The sequence below is a fragment of the Oncorhynchus mykiss genome, chromosome 9, assembly GCF_013265735.2.
Source record: "Oncorhynchus mykiss isolate Arlee chromosome 9, USDA_OmykA_1.1, whole genome shotgun sequence".
NCBI classification, from domain to species: Eukaryota; Metazoa; Chordata; class Actinopteri; order Salmoniformes; family Salmonidae; genus Oncorhynchus; species Oncorhynchus mykiss.
In genome coordinates this window covers 50,638,678-50,662,345 of record NC_048573.1, presented here as the reverse complement: position 1 = coordinate 50,662,345, position 23,668 = coordinate 50,638,678, and the positions used below count along the sequence as shown (strand labels likewise).

At 38.9% G+C, this 23,668-nt stretch overlaps 1 protein-coding gene across 4 annotated transcripts in view; it reads left to right on the top strand.

Annotated features, from left to right (window-relative positions):
• cntn3a.1 (contactin 3a, tandem duplicate 1) overlaps positions 1–23,668 on the top strand; it is a 103,288-nt gene that overhangs the window by 4,504 nt on the left and 75,116 nt on the right. For all 4 annotated transcript variants that reach the window (XM_021616089.2, XM_021616087.2, XM_021616086.2 and 1 more), the window contains 2 exons: positions 11,938–12,078; positions 18,943–19,075. In XM_021616089.2, the coding sequence (XP_021471764.1) occupies positions 12,024–12,078; positions 18,943–19,075 (188 nt within the window). In that variant the 5' untranslated portion in view covers positions 11,938–12,023. The remainder of the gene's footprint in view (positions 1–11,937; positions 12,079–18,942; positions 19,076–23,668) is intronic.

Sequence of the window (23,668 nt, the reverse complement as noted above, 5' to 3'; positions counted from 1 at the left end):
AAAAAACTTGAATTGTTGCATCTCGTTTTGTTGTTGTCCTCAGGTGGCTAGCTAGCTAGCTAAAATCATCCCTTTCGTAATTTAGCCATGGATGGAGATAGGGATTTGGACTTGTGGTTTTACTTAATTCTCCATAATGGCCAATGATTATAACAGCAATTCTGATCCAACCATAAATTCATACATTATGCCCCTGGTCTGAGAGGATGAAAGTGACATGAGCTAGATGTAGTATGCTAATGTTAACGAGCTGTCCTGGCGCATCATTTCCCATGAAAGGAAGTTAGTCTAGCAAGCAAGTATTTTAGCCTGGGAGCCTAGGTCAACAAAAACTAAAAGCTTGTACTGTACGACAGAGTAATAGACCATTTAGGCAACATGAAATAGGAGGATGGCATTGTTGTTTCTCTTCAAGTGGGGAGAGTCAACATGTTTTTTCTACTTGCACATACGCATGCACACACACACAAAAATCAGTCCCATGGACAGTGACATCATTTTTAGCTTACGTTGATTGGACTAAATCGTTTTTGGTGTCTTTTAGTTATCACTGTATTAGACTAAGCATAGGTGATTCAATTATGTTGAAATGTTGAAGTTGAAATGGTTCTGGAATAGTGGAGGTATCTCCTGTTTTCTTTGCGACCGGCGGTAACTATCCGTGGTTCTAAATCAATAGTTGTTTTGTAGTTCAAAACTGTTGGAAACATTACCTTGCTTGACCATGCTGTAGGTCATGTAACTGTTTGTTACATGCAATGTTTTGTGCACTTCACCAGACAGATGTTGCTCTCCGGTTTTGTAAAGAAACAAATGTGCGGTTGAATTTATTCTGCCACTGTGTCTTCTTATTGTCTCGGCCTTAGGCCTATATATCACAGTGTCAAGGTATATGAACTAACAGGTTATAGAGAAAACAAAGCCATTATCACAACACATAGGTTGTAATATGCCTTTTTTCTGGTCTGGCTTCCCTTGTGATTTTACCCACACACCACTACTGTTCTGCTTCCAAACTGTCAACATTTGGTATTTTATATCCACAGGGTTTTAATCTCAAAATGCGTCACAATTTCCTAGAGACACAGCCAGGGCTGTACAGTATGGGAATTTAATGGATAGACATTTACCATCATTAGAGAAAACAGAGATGGCTACATGTTGGGTTTCATTAGCCGCCGTGTCCTGTGATCGATTATACTCCATGTCGGGATGACACAGGACTGAACCTGTAACAGGGGAAGAGAACATATGAGATGTGCTGTATGATTTCCCTTTGAAGGCATTTTGCAGGTTATTTATCCTTCACTTGCACAAACTGTGCAGATAAGCTTATTGCAACTGCGTCTTATCACGGCAATGGAACTAAACACTGCAACCTGCGATTAAAATGTTTTGCATCCATTGCATGTTGTACAGATACGGTATCCTAACAACCATAGCTATCAAAGGAACTTTTTCAAAGGGTCAGACTAGCATGAGCAGTGAGCAGTGACCATTTTGAATTCGATTTAGTCATAGGGTGATTCCACATCACACTAGAACAAAAAAGACCATCATTATTTGAATTTTCACGTCATTTCATCCATAGAAGGGTCCTTTGGAGGAAGGATTTTTTATTTAACCTTTATTTAACCAGATAGGCAAGTTGAGAACAAGTTCTCATTTACAATTGCGACCTGGCCAAGATAAATCAAAGCAGTTCGACACATACAACGACACAGAGTTACACATGGAGTAAAACAAACATACAGTCAATAATACAGTAGAAACAAGTCTATATACGATGTGAGCAAATGAGGTGAGATAAGGGAGGTAAAGGCAAAAAAAGGCCATGGTAGCAAAGTAAATACAATATAGCAAGTAAAACACTGGAATGGTAGATTTGCAGTGGAAGAATGTGCAAAGTAGAAATAAAAATAATGGGGTGCAAAGGAGCAAATTAAATAAATAAATAAATGAAATAAAATAAAATAAATACAGTAGGGAAAGAGGTAGTTGTTTGGGCTAAATTATAGGTGGGCTATGTACAGGTGCAGTAATCTGTGAGCTGCTCTGACAGTTGGTGCTTAAAGCTAGTGAGGGAGATAAGTGTTTCCAGTTTCAGAGATTTTTGTAGTTCGTTCCAGTCATTGGCAGCAGAGAACTGGAAGGAGAGGCGGCCAAAGAAATAATTGGTTTTGGGGGTGACCAGAGAGATATACCTGCTGGAGCGCGTGCTACAGGTGGGTGATGCTATGGTGACCATTGATGACATATATTTGACATTTGTATCTTGAAGCATAATCGAGAAATAATTTATTAAAGTTGGAATATTGGTGACACTTTGACCTTACCGAGGCCTCCTTTAAGACTCCATCATGTTTCATTGTTAGGTACTACAAAGCAAATATTTGTGTAATATGAAGGTTTACCGCTTGGTCTGTAATATTTGTAGCATTTTGATTTCAATAAAACTTGTCAATCATTAATTTATGAATATAAAAAAATATGTGATTTTTGAGTTGGCAATTTGTTCAATATATTGTTAAATATAATATACTTTACAAGCATATCAAACTTCCAGAGTGGGATCTCTGCCTGCTACTTTTAGAGTTATGATCCAATTTGCAAAAGCATTACCAACAGAGTGAATGTGAAAATGGATTCAAAATGGTTGCCCTCTGCTGGTGATTTGCAGGATGTGCAATGATACAATTAATCGGAGGGCTGTGATTGGTTACATTGCCAACTATGCCAATTTCTCTGTATAAAATGGGATTTAAGTTTAAAACCAGACGATATCCCACTCTGGAACTTTGATATGCACGGACAGTATAGTATGTTCAATGATATACATAAATATTAGCCAAATTAAAATGCATATATTTTCTATATTCATAAATTAATGTAAGAAAACTGTAATTTAAATCAATACCACTCATATTACAGAGCTAGCGTTAAAGCTTCATATGACACACATTTTTGCATGTAGCACCTACAGATGAAACAAAGAGGCCAAAATGTTTCAAATGTTCCAACTTCAATAAAGTAATCTCAAATTATTAATTAACAAATGTCAAATATATTTCCATAATCCTTCCTCTAAAGTATCCTTCTATGAATAAAATGTAATGAAAATCAAAAACAACATTTGTTTGTTGTTTGTTCTAGTTTTGTGAGGAATCACCCAATAACAAGGCTGTTCAACTCCCCTGAAGGCACACAAGGCCACATACATTCACTGATGAATAGACAGGTCTGTCTGTGGAACAATGAGGAATAAAAAAACAAGTGCCAAAGGCTTAGCCTGGTTTCTTCATAAAAACTTTTTTGGTAGCACTATCAATAATTAAAAAAGACATCAACAAGTTATGGCGAAGATGGTATGAGTGGGAGTTGAAATATAAAAGCAAGGCAACAATTAGCCCCAAGCCAAGTATAGATATAGAGTGTATAATTCTGTAAGTGTAACATAAAATGTTAAACGGAATTTATTTGTCAAACTTTAAAATGGCTTTAAAGGGATAGTTCACCCAAATTATATATATACCGTACCAGTCAAAAGTTTGGACACATCTTTTCTTTATTTTTACTATTTTCTACATTGTAGAATAATAGTGAAGACATCAAAACTATGAAAAAACACATATGGAATCATGTAGTAACCATAAAACTGTTAAACAAATGAAAATATATGTATATTTGAGATTCTTCAATGGAGCCACCCTTTGCCTTGATGACAGCTTTGAACACGCTTGGCATTCTCTCAACCAGCTTCATGAAGTAGTCACCTGGAATGCATTTCAATTAACAGGTGTGCCTTGTTAAAAGTTAATTTGTGGAATTTCTTCCCTTTCTAATGTGTTTAAGCCAATCAGTTGTGTTGTGACAAGGTTTGGGTGGTATACAGAAGATAGCCCTATTTGGTAAAAGACCAAGTCCATATTATGGCAAGAACAGCTCAAATAAGCAAAGAGAAGCGACAGTCCATCATTATTTTAAGACATGAAGGTCAGTCAATCCGGACAATTTCTTCTAGTGTAGTTGCAAAAACCATCAAGCGCTATGAGGAAACTGGCTCTCATAATGACCGCCACAGAAGAAGAAGACCTAGAGTTACCTCTGCTGCCGAGGATAAGTTCATTAGAGTTAACTGCACCTCAGATTGCAGCCCAAATAAATGCTTCACAGAGTTCAAGTAACAGACACATCTCAACATCAACTGTTCAGAGGAGACTGCATTAATCTTGTCTTCATAGTCGAATTGCTGCAAAGAAACCACTGCTAAAGGACACCAATAATAAAAAGAGACTTGCTTGGGCCGAGAAATAAGCGCAATGGACATTAGACTGGTGGAAAACTGTCCTTTAGTCTGATAAGTCCGAAAAACAACCACTGTTGTTTTGTGAGATGCAGAGTAGGTGAACTGATGATCTCCGCATGTGTGGTTCCCACGGTGAAGCATGGAAGAGGAGGTGTGAGGGTGTGGGGGTGCTTTGCTTGTGACACTGTCAGTGATTTATTTAGAATTCAAGGCACGCTACCACAGCATTCTACAGCGATACGCCATCCCATATAGTTTGCGTTTAGTGGGACAATAATTTTTTTTTCAACAGGACAATGACCCAAAACACACCTCCAAGCTGTGTAAGGGCTATTGACCAAGGACAGTGATGGAGTGCTGCATCAGATGACTTGGCCTCCACAACCACCCGACATCAACCCAATTGAGATGATTTGGGATGAGTTGGACAGCAGAGTGAAGGAAGAGCAGCCAGCACGTGATCAGCATATGTGGGGTCTCCTTCAAGACTGTTGGAAAAGCATTCCAGGTGAAGCTGATTGAGAGAATGCCAAGAGTGTGAAAAGCTGTCATCAAGGCAAAGGGTGGCTACTTTGAAGAATTTAAAATATAAAATATATTTTGATTAGTTTAACACCTTTTTGCTTACTACATGATTCCATATGTGTTATTTCATAGTTTTGATGTCTTCACTATTCTTCTACAATGTAAAAAGTAGTAAAAAATAAAGAGAGTGTGTCCAAACTGTGTCCATTGATTATTGAAGAATATAATTAATAAATGCCTAATGAGCTTAGTTCTCTCATATCCCATCAGAACCTAAAATATAAGCTTTTTTATCCATTGTTTGTAAATTATGTAATTGTAAACTAACACTGTATAGCCTCAAAACATGGTTAAAACTATAAATTGAATCATATGTCTGGTCAGTCCTTGCAACCATAGTTCTGTTCATCAAATCAGTGCCAGGGCTTGCCCCTTTAACTCTCTCGCTTTAACACAATTAAATGTCTTAACACCACCCCTAATGTTTTGGTGCATCTAATCATTAACTACAGTTTATGCAGCAATGTGTTAATATAAACAACCAAATAAAATTTAAGAATGAATCAGGAAATTTTAGAGCCACCATTTTAGGCCACTGGGGTTATTCATTTGTAAAAATATTCAAGGGGTGCTACAGACACCAATTCCCAACATCATTTGAGGATGAACATATCCCATGATCAAAAGGCAGACTTTTATCACTCGTTCTAACCCTTTGTCTAATGTCTCCTTACTCAGTAATAGAGATCAAGAGATTGCTGTCAAAGGTGTTTCTGATTCCAGCTTTTAAGAATGAGTCAACTCCACTGGACTGATATTTCAGTTCCTACCTTCTGGCAACTCCAGTAGAGTACTTGTCGATCTGAATATGCTAATGTTGTCCTTTCCGCACATCAAACATTCATGTGGATGACGGAATTTACAAGGATGTTGGTGAACATTTATGCTTTTACAATCATAATAGACAACATGATTCGTCCTTCCATCAAACAGAAAACATATTGGCTTTGAAGAGTGTAGTGTCATTATATATTGAGACCTGACAGTTTCAAGGATTCCTTGCATGTGTCAGACACTGTGTTGATTAATTTATCAAGAGTGTTTTCTCACAATTATTCCCTCAAAGGATGAGTATTAATATCCAGTGACTGGGGCACAAGACTTTGTTTTATTGTTAAAACCCAACAGTTCCTCACAACATTTGCATCGTAATGACTGCCTGATAAATTAGAACTAGAATGACACACTAAACCCAATCTCCATAATGAGATTTATGGGGGAAAGTGTCGTCTTCAATGTTTTAGCATGTGCAGAATGGGTGCAGTGCTGGGGAATGTGTCAAAGATACAGTTGATTTATTCAAAATGCATCAGTATGCTTTGCGTTGCCTTAAAGGCACACAAAGATAAGAGCCATGCAGAAAACAGAGAAACTGTGAAAATAACCCCCTGTCTATTACCGGCTGCTCAGCCATTGCACCATCTTTTTATTTTATTTTTTACTTTCCCTCTCTAAAAAATATTTCTGAATGCTTGTTGAATAGCCAATGATATGTGTTTTCTTTTCCTCATTAAAGGCACAATCTAGAATACCTCCTGTTGACCATTTTGTCGATGGTCATTTAAATGAATGCCTCATGAGTAACCTCTCAAGCTTACCACTTTGCAAGGATTTTGCACCTATATGGCTACTGTATGTCTGGATAAAAGTCAATATAGGGCCATGGGAAAAAAATAATAGGAAAACCTTATATTCAGAGAAAGCTAGGGAGCTGTTAAATACAATGGACTGGTCCATATTTGTGTGACTTATACAATTGGCACCCCACATGGTCAAAAACAACATAAAATATAGCTGCAAGTATTGTAGCAATGAAACAGGGTGCTGGCTTTTGAGCAGGCTGAAGAGACGGTTGTATGGAACATTCTATATGGACCCATGAACACCACTATGGGAAGTTCATAGGAGCATATTAAATTAGGAGTCTATATTTTTAGCAAATGAAGGCATAGATACATTTTTCAACCATTTTCCGTCTTAAAAAATATGTAAAGGCTTTCATTTCTGGAAACAAAAAGGTATCAGAAATAAATCAAAACACAATGTAAATGTTTCAACCATGCCAACTAATATCAACACTTATATTTTTTTAAAGATTTAAAAAAAAATCTTCTGTAAGTCTAAGAAATATTGCCTTGTGTATTGTAATTCCCTAAACAAGATATATTTTCTAATTTCTCTTCCTCATGAGAAGAGAGGATAATTAAAGTTCACTGAAGTAACAAGTAATGGTAGACGTGCCAATTGCTTATAGTGATTTTACTGATGTCCAATTTGTTTATTAATTATTAAGTGCTTAAAACCCGGTAACAATTGGTAACGGAATTACCAAAAAAACTTACTGCAAGTGAATTGGCTACAATGGGAAATCATAATAGCCACAAACCACAGTTGGGTCACTTGCTACTGGTCTCCCTTTCACTGGCATACTGCTATGTTCAGCATGTCTGTTTTCTTTGTCTTTGTGTAGTCTGATGGTCAAGCCAAGAGTATTAAGTGTCTGGACATCCCCTCCCTCTCTTTCTCTCTCTCTCTCTCTTAATGTCACCTCTCCCAGCTCTTACTAACACCTTCCCAAGAGCCTCCTCTTTTTCCGGGTCCATCTGTGGACGTTAACTTCAAGGCCAGGGTGGACTGACCAAATTTCAACTACTTTTCAACTTCCACGTAACCAGCATCCTCACCCACTGAGCACCGACCGACACCTATCATAGACGTATGTTTCACAAGTTTGGATATCACAGTACAGTGAATAGAGCACAGTAGAATACAGTATATTACAATACAGTACAATAAAGCAAAGTAGAGTATTGTACAGTAGAGTAAAGTATATTATATTGTAGTGTACTCTACTATACTGAACTATACTCTTCTTTACTGCACTGACCTCTACTCGACTGTACTCTACTGTACTCTACTCCACTGTACTGAACTCTACCCTACTCTGCTCTGCTTTATTGTACTGCACTGTGCTCTGCTGTATTGCGCTGTGATGTCCCAACTTTTGAAACACGAGAATGACTTTTGTATCCATAATTATGCATTTCTGTAAAACAAAAGATAAAATAGTACATCAATAACGTTATTACACCACTACAAAGCTACAATACAAAATGTATAATACCGCCATGCAGCAATATTACAATGCACATGTGTATAGAGTGCGTGTGCTAGCGTTTGTGTGCGTATGTGTGTGTCTGTACCTGTGTGTGTCTCTTCACAGTCCCTGCTGTTCCATAAGGTATATTTGTATCTGTTTTTTAAAATCGGATTCTACTGCTTGCATCAGTTACCTGATGTGGAATAGAGTTCCATGTAGCCATGGATATATGTAGTACTGTGCCCCTCCCATAGTCTATTCTTCACTTGGAGATTGTGAAGAGACCTCTGGTGGCATGTCTTGTGGGGTATGCATGGGTGTCCAAGCTGTGTGCTAGTAGTTTAAACAGACAGCTCGGTGCATTCAGCTTGTCAACATTTCTTACAAAAACATGTGTCAGGGCTATAGTTGAACTGAACCCAGGTTGTGGCCTCAAATAAAATACATGCTTTGTAAACAAAAGGTGTCGGGCCCTTCCCAACAATGCAGAGAGAAAAAAATCAAATGTAAATAAAGCAATAATTCAGTGATTTTAAATATTTAGATATTTGTTTTGTCACCTTAAAAACAGTCTATGGCCATTGCAAACAAATGCTAATATTAGCATTTTTCAGACCACTTCCTGTACGTAGTCACTCCTTGTTCACAGCTATGGGTGCCAAGTGCTTACACTCCCCTGTTTAGCATGTTTTAAAATGTCATACCCAAACATATAACATGCTAAGAAAGGGAGATTGACTTACATGGAGTTTTAGTCCAAACATACTTTTAGCGTTATTGGCATGCAGCTAGTTTCACAAATTATTGCAGTCACTCCTCATTGATTTCAAGGGAAGGAAACAAATATCTAAATATGTAAAATCGCTGAATATCCATATAAGATTCCAACTTAATAGACAGAATAAATAAGATTCCCCCTTTCCATTTGATTCATTTCTCGCTTCAACTGCCAATCAGCCAAATCATACACACAACATTTAATGCCAACTTCAGTCAAAAATGTGATTTTCCTGGGATTTATATGTATTTCCACAATATGAAGTTGGAATAATACTGTGAAATTGTGAAAATGATGATGCCCTTTTAGTGTAAGAGCTGTTTGAAAAGACCATCTGGTGAGATGGAGTTTTGGCATGCCTGGTGACATTACCAGGTGGTAAATTGAGTTAATTGACCAATAAGAAAGAGAGTTCCAAACCTCTTTGCCAATAACAGTTTTCCTTTCCCAATCAGACCACTCCCAGACAGCCCCAGCTACATTCTTGTTTGAGAAATTGTTCTTTGTTAAGAAGCTATTTTGTTTCTTTCTGACCATTTTAATTGGAAAAAAATCACATTAACGTACTTCACTGTTACCCAGAAATGATTTGATATTGAGGCAAAAATGGCTGCATTGAACCTTTAATATAATTGGTCGACTAAATTAGAAATGATCACGTTGTGCCATTGCAATTACCTCAATGCTACAATCAGCCTGTTCTTACCTTAGATATATCATCAATATCCATAGATCCATAGAAACATATACCACCATCAGTTAGTTGTACACTGGTTCATATTATTATATTGCAACTTTATTTGTGACTTAATTTGAGGAGAAGGACATGAAATTCAATTGCCAGTGAATGAGAATGGTTCTCACCATGGATAGTCAGCTCTTTATGTCAGAAATGCATAATCCTTCCAGCTCAGAACTCAAAATGCTAGGATGGCGGTTTATTATATTTGTCATGTTTCATTTGAAGAGTATCCTGATTATACGAAGAACATTGGCCTACATCTACTGTAAACATGCATTATAATTATTTTGGCACAAGCAATTTGTTCGCATTTTGCTAAGATAGATAAATGACTGTGTGTGAATGAAACTACAACATGTTATGGTACAAAATACACATCAAATACACTCCCCTCCCTATGTATTTGGACAGTGAAGCAAACATTTTCAGTTACTTCAACATTTTGGATTTCAGACCAAATGTTTCATAAACAGTACAGAATGTCACCTTTCTTTGAGGGTGTTTGCATGCATATCTGTTTTACTGTTTAGAAATGAAAGTACTTTATATATCCCCCAATTTGAAGTATTCATAAGATATGGACAAATTCACTTATAGTGCATTAAAGTAGTCAAAGGTTTAGTACTTGGTCCCATATTCCTAGCACCCAATGACTACACCAAGCTTGTGACTCTACAAACTCGTTGGATGCATATGCAGTTTGTTTTGGTTGTGTTTTGGGTTGTTTTTCCCAATATGAACTGAATGGTGAACGATGACTTTAGTCATTTTCTTTCCAAGTGAGGAGATACATTTCTGAACATTTCTAAATTAATCTTGATAATGCCATGATTAAGAAAAATCATGAATGAATCATGAATAATGATGAGTGAGAAAGTTACAGAGGCTACAATGAAACATGCTAACCTCTCTCACCATTAACAATAACAGAGGAGCTTAGCATTTTACAGGGGTATGATCTTTGTTGTTCTGTAACTTTCTCACTCATCATCATTCACAATTAATTCATGCTTATCCATAATCACTATATCATCCACATCAGAAATATTTTCCATTCTTACTTACTGGGGCTGAGCTCCCTGCCATCCAGGACCTCTATATCAGGCGGTGTCAGAGGATGCCCCGAAAAATTGCCAAAGACTTCAGCCACCCAAGCCATAGACTGTTCACTCTGCTACCGTCCGGAAAACGGTGCCAGAGCATCAGCTCCAAGACAGCTTCTACCCCCAAGCCATAAGATTGATAAATTGTTAATCAAATGGTTACCCGGACTATCTGCATTGATCCTATGTTGGACTGACTCTGACACACACACACACACACACACACTAACACACACACGCAGTATGATGCCACACAACCGCATACACACACTTTCACACTCATCATATGCTGCTGCTACTCTGTTCTTTATTTTACTCTTATTATCATCTATCCTTGTGCCTAGTCACTAAACCCTGCCTTCATGTACATATCTACCTCAAATACCTTGTACCCCTGAACATTGATCTGGTGCTGGTACTCCCTATATAAAGCTTCATTGTTTTGTATCTTATTCCTCTTGTGTTATTATTATTACCTCTGTAAGTGTTTCACGCTAAAGTCTACACCTGTTGTATTCATTGCATGTGACGAATCAAATGGTATTTTATTTGACAATAAAAGTGACCAAAGAATTGCACAGTACATTCACCATTAATTTCCTATTGGGCAAAACATAATCCGGAACCCAACCAAAACAAGCTGTAAATGCATCCACATTTTTTGTCACAAGCTTGATGTAGACATTGTGTGCAATGATAATGGGACAAAATACTAAACTTTTGACTACTTTAATAACCTGCACTGTATAAGTGAATAAATATGACTCCCTCAAATGGCGGGACTAGGAACATAAAGTGCTTTCATTTCTAAATAGTAAAACAGATACAGTATGTATGAAAATACACTCAAGTAAAAGGTGACATTCTATACTCTTAAATCATTTGACATTTTTGGTCTCAAATTCAAAATGCTGGAGCATGAAGAAAAATTCAACATTTTAGCTTCATTGTCCAAGACATACGGAGAAGACAAGAAAAGCCATTTATTTTGGGAAGCACACATGGGAAGCACACAAACACAGACAGGGGTCTATTAAACCATTTCAAGCCCTGGACAATGTCGAGCGCCAATGCTTAACAAGTTTTGAAAACCGGTTTATGACTTTCCAGATGGAATAGATTTTCATCTTCCTCTTGTCTTTTCTGTCTTGGGAGTGGTTGCCTGGGGAACATGGACAATTACTGTCCCCGTGATATAAAACACTGTGACTAGCCAGTGGCCACTGATTCTGAATGTCTAATGTCCTCTCTCTCTCTCTCTCTCTCTCTCTTTCTCTCTCCCTCTTGCTTTCCTCCCCTCTGTTCTTTTCGTGCCGACCAAAGGCCAGAAAAGGTGCCGGAAAGGACAAAGCCAGGATTCTGCACACCTGTGGTTGGATGTGAGCCTGTATTAACCTGAGACAGTTAAAATGGAGTTGCTATGGAAACTGATGATGCTGCTATCATTTGCGGAGTTCCTTGCAGGTAAGCGCCTTAAGAAATGATTCTTTAGCCTTGCCAATGATGTTGCTTGGAAGTTGTCATCCTTTTTTATTCGTAATCATCAAGGGAAAATAAATGTTAAGGCATGGAGCCTTGACATTGGGAACATATGGCATTAGTGTGTTATAGGACAGGCAATGCAAAGCTTTCAGGCAGTGCCCAGACATCATCCTCCATTCACCGTTCTGACCTGAAGACACATTTAAAGTCCTTAAGATGTGGATAATGGATACCATTCTTTATTCTTTATGTTAATCCTGGTTGGAGAGAAAAAAACCCACTGAAAAGCGAGGTTGTGAGTCTAAAAGAAAGTCTCATCTAGCGCTTGAGTGCACAGTCATTCATTTAAAGTACAGCTCGATTGGTACCCTAATTGAGGCTACGCTGGTAGTACAAGAGTCCTGCTATTGATCTTGTTTTAACGAGGCTATGAAGCGGCTTAATTTCTCTCACTTACAAAATGGCAGGGTCAAACGCTATAGCCCTGTAGATGTCAGTATTTGATACTGACTGCCAGATGAATATAGATTAAATTGCTGGATGATTATCCAACATCTTTGGTCATTTCAAGAGAGAATAAGACTGTCAACCTCCCCCACCCCCTACCCTCACCTTCACAGCTGGAATTTAGAGCAATTAGAATATGCTGGTAAAGCTATAGTCAGGGATTTGGAAAGCTGTTCAATTGTGTTTTTTTGTTTGACATTATTTTGTTTTTCAAATCCCGGAATGTAGCTTTAAAGAGCTTAACAGCCTTGCACACATGTTCTTACACGGCAATTAGCGCAACTCATCACATTATCCAGTGCACTTCAGTGGTTACCTAATGAGACAGTGACTCACCTTGGGATTAGTCATTTCACAATTAGACTGTATCACATATGCCCTGGTTTAGGATGTAAACATATAGGTAGGCCCTCATTTATCAAACATTTATAGAAATAAGTGTAGATTTGAGCTGTTAGTGGCAGTGCGCAAGGTTTTGATTTCCCATTTGATTTATAGGTGCAGGTAGCCTAGCGATTCGGAGCGTTAGGATGACTAGGTGGAAAATCTGTCGATGTGCCCTTGAGCAAAGCACTTAACCCTAATTGCTCCTGTAAGTCGCTCTGGATAAGAGCGTCTGCTAAATGACTAAAATGCAATTGCGAAATATCTAAGCGTGAATTAGTTAACTGATCTGACCTGATTGTTTTTGTGCACGTGACCTGTAATTAACATGGATTATACCACAGAATTAATTAATCTGATTGGCTAGAAGGGCATTTTAGAAATGATTAGTGGGTTGAATATAATCATCAAGATGATATTCAAGGAACACAGAATCAGGATAATAAGATATAATATTATAGCTTGTAAAGTAGACTGTATGGTTGGGAATAAAGCTAGCATAGCTTTAATATTCAGAGAGGTGTATTTCAACTGTCCTCTGTGTTTCAGAGGAGCACAGAATGAGTGAGTAAGGTGGGTAAGTGCAAGGTTTTAGTATTCCAAGAGAGACTTGATAAGCATTTTAATATTCAAGGTCATATGCCCTATTGAGCACAGGAACACAGTGTGAGAGAGTGAGCCAGGTACTGACTGCAATGTAGCGCCCACAATATTAACTCCACAGATTTAAATACATTGAATTCAGCCCAAATTGAGCGTGTCCCTTCTCATAAATGCCTAGGCATTTGGATCGATATAAGTTGTCTTTTAAAACACACATTTCAGAAAACCCTACAATTGGACCCCAAGTGCCTTTCCCGCAGTTCAGAGTATTGGTACATGACCTCTTCTCTGAGGAATGTGCGTGTTTTTTATAATTGTGTTTGGGGATTTTTGTGTTTTTTGTACTCCTGTCTTTGAAGTAGTTATGTCACTAACTCCTTGTTATGTACTTTATATCGTTTACTGTTTTGTGAAGCAGGGCTTCGTTACACAAGAGACATTGGTCTCAATGGGACTTTCCTGCCTAAATAAAAGTTAAATATATTTCACAGCAGTTTAGATGGTACATTGATTCTCTACACTATACATTGCTTGTTTTGTCACATAAACTGAAATTAGGTGAACATGAGAGAACTTTAGCAATCAGGTAATGGCGAAGCAATTTCTAAATATTGTGCTTTTAAGGCCGCTCTAATAATTACAACAATACTCACAATACTCAAATAGTCACAACAATACCCAGAATACTCAACAATACTCACAATGGCACCTTAACTACTCACCCATATGACTGTTAAGAGTTGTTAAGTTTGTCATTGTTCACTGTCATTATAGCATGGTGCTCTAGTATTGCACACCACTCCTGATTACAATGGTTTTTGTCTTCTTTCATTGAGCTTGCTTGCCTGGAGCCATGGAACCAATGGAATAGTGCCATAAGTGTAAACTTCACCCATCTGGCACTCCAGACAGGCTCAATCATACACAAAGTCTTTTTTACTATTTAAATTCAGGTCTGTAATACACACAATGAGATTTGACCATGGCCACGTGGTGTGTAGTCCTGGGTCGTGTTCAGTAGGAAATGCAATATAAAATAATTCTCCCTATTGGACACATCCCCTTTGTTTAGTCCAAAGCTCATGAGGAAGTTGTACAACACTTTTCCATCGGTAATATCCACATTTTATTTCCTATAAAGCAACAATTTATTTCAGATTATTCTTAGACCATTTATCAAGCAAAGGCAAGGAATCCATAAAACTATATACTCTGCTGTCAAACCCCAAAATTAAATCCCCAAATAGTATAATCATGCATTCTTGGAGTATGGTTGGACATATACAGTAATAAACAATGATAAATGTTACTATTAGTATAGACCACAGCAACTCATAGATGACAAATAACCCTCTTAGCAAAGTAGGAGATGAAAAGGTAGGGTTATTACAGTAATTAGATGACAAATGGCATTCTCAGCAGCCATATGTTTTTGACTTTATATAGACATTTAATGGAGCAAATCAACAACGCTTTAAATTGTCATTCCTTGTGCGGAGATGGATTTGATCAATGTTTTCTTTCCCCCAAAGAACATAGTATTAAGTATTGATAGCATATTCCCAGAATATAATTTACTTCCTATTACATACTGTATATGGGCCCTATTTCCTTATATTCTGTATGGTGTGTGTGAGTGATTTGGATATCAATGTGAAAATGCAATCACACATGACAAGCATGAAAACACATGATATCTGTCATTCCATCCACATGATATCTGTCATACCATCCACATGATACAGTATCTGTTATCCCCCCACATGACATCTTCTATTCCTTCCACTTGTTAGCCAAAGTTAATATCATAATTAAGTTTTATTATTTTGTTGTTTGTGTGAAGGCCTCAGGAAATTGGCCCCAAATGTCTCCAGTACAGGTAGACTGCCCTGAACCTCTAATTCCTACATCCCACCCCAACCTTCCTACATCCTCAGAATAACATTTGGAACCCCTCAATGAGAGACATTTAGGGTGAATCTTATCTGTCGGGACAGAGGGAAGAGATGCTTTAAAAAGCAAGATTGGCTTTTTTATTTGATGCATAAAACCCAAAGCTGAAGCGAATGGATTGGGGACCTCACAAACTACCAATACCTCCCCCACAGTCGACTTCCCATGTGGCTGTTTATTCATGCTGAGGTAAGCTCACTGAATTCATTTGCTGTCAGCCCGTATTGAATTTGAGATTAGTTTATATTTCAGCCCTCCAAAGCACCCTTTTGCTCTCCCCCTGTGCTGATGCCGGTCTTGTGTAGTCTCTGGCCCTCAGCCCCGCCACATATCATCATCTTGCAGCAGGTGAGAGATATGAGGGATGCTAGCTTTAAAAAAAATAAAGTTTCGTAATGACCTCTGTCTCTGTCTAGGGGCATTGTGCAGTAAACTTCCCGTAAGTATTCTGAGCCTGTCTACCTTTAGAAATGCAGTGTAACTTCCTTTTAAAGAATGACTGGTTTTAGCCCCTAAATAGTGTTCTTATTTCTCAAAATCCCCCCAAAAACGTTATCTATGTCAAACAATGCTGGAACACAGCACTTTTTACTTTTTGATTTTCTTTGTTACCAGAAAGCAAGATTGAAATTATTCCTACCTCCCTACTGCGTTACTACATAAATTCCCGTTGGGCAACGGGGAAGTTTCACAGAGTTTGCATCACTTTGGACTAACCCCCCAGGCACAGCCCCGAGAACTCAATCCCATCCCATCTCATTATCCCACAGTTATTCTTCAGAACGGTTGCCATGGCGTTGCCAAAGATCAGCTCGGTTCAGCTTGGGCATACCTGTTAAGACTCATATTAGTTACGCTGATTAATTTCCCATTTAAATTAATAGAAATTGAGTTAACTTTGCACTCTGAAACCACTTTGGGATTGATTAAGAGAACAGGATAAGTATCAAGGTTATAAGAGGCTGATACTTGCTTTTTTATAGATGGTTCAGTGGGGTTGTTGGTGCATGCATGTGTTTTTTTTCTTCACTATGAGTAAACTTATGCATGCAATGATGCATACGTAAATATCTAGTTTATAAAAATAAAAAAAGATAAAAAACATTTCAAGGGATAGATAGACATTTGTAGATAGCTTTGCACCCTCTACAAGCACTATTATTATTTGCCCCTGTTGGCCATCTATGAACATTTGAACATCTTGGCCATGTACTGTTATAATCTCCACCCGGCACAGCCAGAAGAGGACTGGCCACACCTCAGAGCCTGGTTCCTCTCTAGGTTTCTTCCTAGGTTCCTGCCTTTCTAGGGAGTTTTTCCTAGCCACCGTGCTTCTACATCTGTATTGCTTGCTGTTTGGGGTTTTAGGCTGGGTTTCTGTATTTAGTGACATCGGCTGATGTAAAAAGGGCTTTATAAATACATTTGATAGATTGATTGATTGATTGAATTCAAATTCTATCAGAGAGCAGATAGCATTGCTCCCTTTTTATTATTTTAATATTTGTATTATATTCCTATCATCCTGTCCCCAATTTGAGGACTTGTGTTAATTGATAACATATCACGCATGAGTGTCTAGATGCTTCATCCTAATGGTGAAGCAGAGTGCATCTTTTACGTTTTACAGCTACTGTACTCTGAGTGTGTATTCTCTGTGTTTTTTTTTCATCTCTGTCCTCTTGAGGCAACATGTGTGCATCGATTAGCCAAGTCATTTATCAACACGTTCACTCACTCCCTCTGTAGCAAATGTCGATTCATTTCATGATTATGTTCACCGGGGGCTTACATGGTTACGTGTTTGTGTACAGTATGTGTTTGTGCTTGTATGGAGCTCTCTGTAAGAAGTGTCCTCTGGTAATCAATCAACTTCAGCTCTGCTTCAGGGAACAAGGCTTATCTAACAAAGACTATAATTAGGCTGTCTTCCATTTTGTGTAACTTTCTCAAACGTGTTTATCCTTAAGGAGAAGAACAATCGGTGCACAGAAGATCCCCGTCAAACAGCATTCTCTCTCTGAGAGTTATTCTGAGTCCCGGGAATAAACCTGAACACCCTGAGACTGGAATACAGTATCTCTTCCCCACAAATTACCTAGTGTTCTTACCTTTCTGCTGTTCTGAGAAAATGCAAATGTATCCTCAGAAAGGCAAATGTATTCTCCTTCCTAGAGGAAAGAGACATGTTTATTTCAAAGAAGTGTTGTCTGCCATAGTCCCACAGGTCATTCCTTTGCTGTTCAGATCCTGTAGATCTTTGCAGCAGTTACATTCACTCAATAGTGCTTTACTAATGAGCTAAAAAAGAATTGTCATAGTAGAATACGGTAGACGCCCCATTTTCTTTGTTGTGTCAGTGTTAACAGAGCGTTATGCATTAATACATTTATGTAAGAGATGGCATTGAAATATATTTACGTAACTATGGAAAGAATGTCATGTTATTCCTACATCAAAACAAGTTTTTTTTCAACTCATGTTAATTGCACTGTCAAACCCACTCATGGTTTTTAAGAGATAACCGGGGACTGTAGGCTATTTACATTCGTAGACTTCACGTTTTAAGGTACAATACAGCGCTGATATACCAAGTACAAAAATTGTCCTTTATTCAGCACACTCTCTTTGCCTCAATCTTCTGTAAGGAAATCATTTTTATGAGCTGCTAATTGTGTTGATGCGGGCTATAGCACATATGCGGGCTATAGCTCCATTTCAGTTATTTCAGTATTTTTCTCGAGGTGCAGAATTTCATAAAACATGGCAGATGCCAAACTTGTTCCTTCACATTATTGTTTTCTTTTTGTTTCCAAAAACATTTTCTTCCAAATCAACCTAATTTTGCAAGCAAAAGCTTTTGGGTTCAAAAAATACCATTTTACTCCCAAAGTTGTTGTGGCATTTGTTTCAACACTTTGTTTAATGTGCATCATCCATGAGAGAGATCATTTATATGGGATTAGTGACATACTGTAGTGGACAAACATGATGCCCTCCATGCAGTGTAGTTTAGAAATGAGTGCCACACCGACTATTGTAGGTGGTGGTACAGTTTTGTCAGCAGCTTTTCTCTTTTGCTCAGGACCCTACTAAATTCAAGAGTGGTTTCTGAGTTTTCATGCTAAGATTGATATGGAACTCTAACAGATGTGGGGGGGAGGGGGTTTATTTTTTTTCAAGTGCGTGTTTTAATTGATGGGCCATTCCACTTAACTATTCTGTAACCGGTGTCTGTGAAATGGGACAGCAGACAAATAGCCAAATTATGATAATTTAGGTCAAAAATCATAATAACAGGTACTTTTTCAGGCTGATGGGCTACATCACAGCTTTATTCTCCCCCCCATTCAGACCATCCCTCCTTCTAGATAATGTTGCTGTTTCTCCTCCTGGCAGGAAACAACGTCCTGCTGAGGCCTGTGTTCACCAAACAACCAGGCAGTGTGGTGTTTCCCGTCCACCCCACTGAGACCATCAGAGAGGTGGTGTTCAGCTGTGAGGCCCAGGGACATCCACCTCCATTCTACAGGTACCAGCTGTCACTGTTACTTCAAGTTTGGCAGTGTACATTTAACTTTTTTTTAACCAGGTTAGTCTTAATGAGATAAATGGAAACATATTTTATGATATCTCACATTATACCACGGGTTACTTTAACCCTTTACACGATGGGGAATTTGCCTATATGAACAGGGCCAAATTGAAAGCTTTTTCAAATAAATAATTTAAGAAGCATGTGCATGTCCATGTTAGCAATTGAATGGGAACAGTTTGGAGATTTTAGGGAAATTCTAAGAACAAAGATTAGAGCAAAAGCCGTTCACCTGAAACAAGATTGAGTTCAAAGATTACACTGTTGATTTTATGTGCATTTGACCTTTACTGTACTTTTCGAATTAATTTGTCAATAACGAAATCTGGAAATAATCAAATCAAATCAAATTCATTTATAGAGCTCTTCTTTCATCGGCTGATATCTCAAAGTAATGTACAGAAACCCAGCCTAAAACCCAAAACAGCAAGCAATGCAGGTGTTGAAGCACGTTGGCTAGGAAAAACTCCCTAGAAAGGCCAAAACCTAGGAAAAAACCTAGAGAGGAACCAGGCTATGAGAGGTGGCCAGTCCTCTTCTGGCTGTGCCGGGTGGAGATTATAACAGAACATGGCCAAGATGTTCAAATGTTCATAAATGACCAGTATGGTCAAATAATAATAATCACAGTAGTTGTCGAGGGTGCAGCAAGTCAGTACCTCAGGAGTAAATGTCAGTTGGCTTTTCATAGTCAATCATTAAAAGTATCTCTACCACTCCTACTGTCTCTAGAGAGTTGAAAACAGCAAGTCTGGGACAGGTAGCACGTCCGGTGAACAGGTCAGGATTCCAAAGCCGCAGGCAGAACAGTTGAAACTGGAGCAGCAGCACGGCCAGGTGGACTGGGGACAGCAAGGAGTCATCATTTGCAGGTAGTCCTGAGGCATGGTCCTAGGGCTCAGGTCCTCCGAGAGAGAGAAAGAAAGAGAGAATTAGAGAGAGCATAGTTAAATTCACACAGGACACCGGATGAGACAGGAGAAGTACTCCAGATATAACAAACTGACCCTAGCCCCCCGACACATAAACTACTGCAGCATAAATACTGGAGGCTGAGACAGGAGGGGTCAGGAGACACTGTGGCCTCATCCGATGATACCCCTGACAGGGCCAAACAGGAAGGATATAACCCCACCCACTTTGCCAAAGCACAGCCCCCACACCACTAGAGGGATATCTTCAACCACCAACTTACCATCCTGAGACAAGGGCGAGTATAGCCCACAAAGATCTCCGCCATGGCACAACCCAAGGGGGGGCGCCAACCCAGACAGGAAGATCACATCAGTGACTCAACCAACTCAAGTGGACCTGTTCTTCTCTCTGACTCCAACTTGTTCTGGAAAATATAATACATCTTATTCTGTTTAAGACTCCACACATTGGATTTGTGTTCCATAAACTCCTTTCGCAGAAGTTGTTCCATGTAATTGGACTCAATAGCTATTCACTAAGCCACTTCAACAGCATGTAGTGCCAGACAATATTGGCACCGTAGTTAAGAACTCTAAACGGGAAATTACGGGAAATTAAATCCCGCCATGTGCGGCTAGCATTCTTACCTGAAAGAAAGAAATACTTTGGATATACACTGAACAAATATATAAACGCAACACGCAACAATTTCAATGTTTTTTCCTAGTCACAGTTCATATAAGGAAATCAGTCAATTGAAATAAGTTATATAATCTATGCATTTCACATGACTGGAAATAAAGATATGCATCTGTTGGTCACCTGTAAAACAGCTAGGGGTGTGGATCAGAAAACCAGTCAGTATCTGGTGTGACCACCCTTTGCCTCATGTAGCGAGAAACATCTCATTCGCATTGTGTTGATCAGGCTGTTTATTGTGGCCTGTTGGTCCACTCCTCTTCAATGGCTGTGCGAAGTTGCTGGATATTGGCGAGAACTGGACCACGCTGTCGTACACGTCGATCTTCCCAAACATGCTCAATGGGTGACATGTCTGGTGAGTATACAGGCCATGGAATAACTGGGACATTTTCAGCTTCCCGGAAGTGTGGACAGATCCTTGCGACATGGAGCCGTGCATTATCATGCTGAAACATGAGGTGATTGTGGTGGTGGTGGATGAATGGCAAAAGAATGGGTATCAGGATCTCGTCACGGTATCTCTGTGCATTCAAATTACCATCGATAATGCCATTGTGTTCGCTATCCATAACTTATGCCTGCCCATACCATAACCCCACCGCCACCATGGGGCACTTATTTCACAAAGTTGACATCAGCAAACCGCTCGCCCACACAACGACCACATCTGCCCGGTACAGTTAAAACCAGAATTCATCGGTGAAGAGCACACTTCTTCAGCATGCCAGTGGCCATCGAAGGTGAGTATTCACCCACTGAAGTTGGTTACGACATCAAACTGCAGTCAGGTCAAGACCCTGGTAAGGACGACGAGCACGCAGATGAGCTTCTCTGTTTGTGCAGAAATCCTTTGGTTGTGCAAACCCACAGTTTCATCAGCTGTCCAGGTGGCTAGTCTCAGACGATCCCGCAGATGAAAAACCCGGCTGCTGTGGTTACACGTGATCTGCGGTTGGACATACTGCCAAATTCTCTAAAATGACGTTGGAGACTCATCAAAATGACGATGACTGCCCATCGCAAATACATTCTGACCATTCTGATTGGCCCCAGAAACCGATGGGTTGGACCAGAATGGGCCTACAAGAATCATGAATCACGTTATTGGCTTGAATATTCTGATTGGTTAGAGAAGATTCAATCGCGGATGAATTTGTTTTGTACAATGCCCCTCATTTTGATGTCAGCACAACCGACTTATAGCATGGTAGTTTCAGACTGAATGTATGGGGCGATACATAGAGCAGCGGAATTAAATTCAGGATACGTTATCAGGCAAATTTCCCCTGTTTGTTGCCTAATGATGACCCAAGATAATTGATATTTGATAAGGAAATCAGGAATTTGAACCATGTCATTGGATTTAGGTTAAAAGTTGGGTGAAAGAAAGACAAACATTTCCGAAATTCCTTTATGTTTTCCACGTTAATTCAACATCATCACATTGTTTTTTGTTGTTGTTTTTTTTAACGTAGAAACAACATAGATTAATTTAGTTTGTGACCAGAGGGTTTGGACTTCACTGTCAAACTCTGCGTATTGTGTATTGTCCCTCTCCGGGAGTTGTCCCCAGTGCATTGTCCTAGGAATGTATTGATGCCCCGTTGATCACCAGCTTAAGTGATGACAAATTAAAACAGATGACAAATTATGATTTGCTTTAAAGAGCATCAGTTGCATAAGCTATTAATTTTCAATCTATCAAACAATGACGGCTGTTGTACTCTTGTCACTGTAATTAAATGCAAATTGCAAAGCCAAGCATTTAATATGCAATAGGTTGAAACGATCCCTCATAACATCAGCGTATTTGGCTGTTAATGTAGCTTGAAGATCCTGGGTGTTATGCCTAATGGGCACAAATTGAAATGAATGTACAAGATCTTATCACTTCCACTGGATAGAATACTTACGCAATCTGTTTCTACAATGCAGCCTCCGACACCAGCCTAAAAGATGGGAACCTAATAATTCTGTCTTCAACTCACATTGAAGTCGTACACCTGTGTGTGTGTGCGCAGAGTGTACTCACACACACACCACATTGAAGTAACCTGTTCCAGTGTATGAAATTAGTTTGGAAAAGTTAAGAGTCCTTCACTCAGTCTGCATCATAGTACATCAAATGGGTCTTTAGAGCTGAGAATAGAGCAGCTCTTTTTCAGGAGGCGCCAAGGACACATTAATTTAAGACATACTTAAGACTACTCCTCGACCGCTGTCACTGAAAGCCCCCTCTGAGTTGTCACCGTGGTCCCTTGATTTGTCTAGTCTGGAGCCATTCCAGCTGCAAAACCAAATCGATAAATCAATCTAATCAGCCAATCTGCCGTTAGGCACCGCTCCACTGAATAGGCCTCTCTCTCTCTCTCTCTCTCTCTCTCTCTCTCTCGCTCTCTCTCTCTCTCTCTCTCTCTCTTTCTCTCTCTCTCAGAAATGGAAACCTCAGGCTTATTTGACTCAAGGAGTTGTGGAATTCCAATCAGCACAAAAGGATCTAATATTCAATATAATTGTGCCTTATCTCTGTCTCTGAAAGCTATTTCTCAAGAGCTCCTCATGGACACAAAGATAGCTTTTCTTGTTAGGCTTGTTTGCTCTCCTCTGTTCATTTTCTCTCTCCTTGACATCAAACTGTTGGGATTAAGTGGATGCACTTGTCTTGTGTTCATTATTAACAGTTTTGAGGTGCGGTCAAACTGTATTTGAATAGGTTCTGTAACTTTTGATAATCAAAATTAATCAAAATCTAGAAGAAAAAAAATGGTGAAGATGAGCAATACAGTAATTCTCTTCATGTTGCACAGTGATTCAGGAAGAATAGATGTTCTAACTTACTGTAGCAAATTATTGTGAAGCACGCGCAAGACTTCAAGGTTTGGGTAGATTCAGCTTTCAATTCAGGAAATTCAG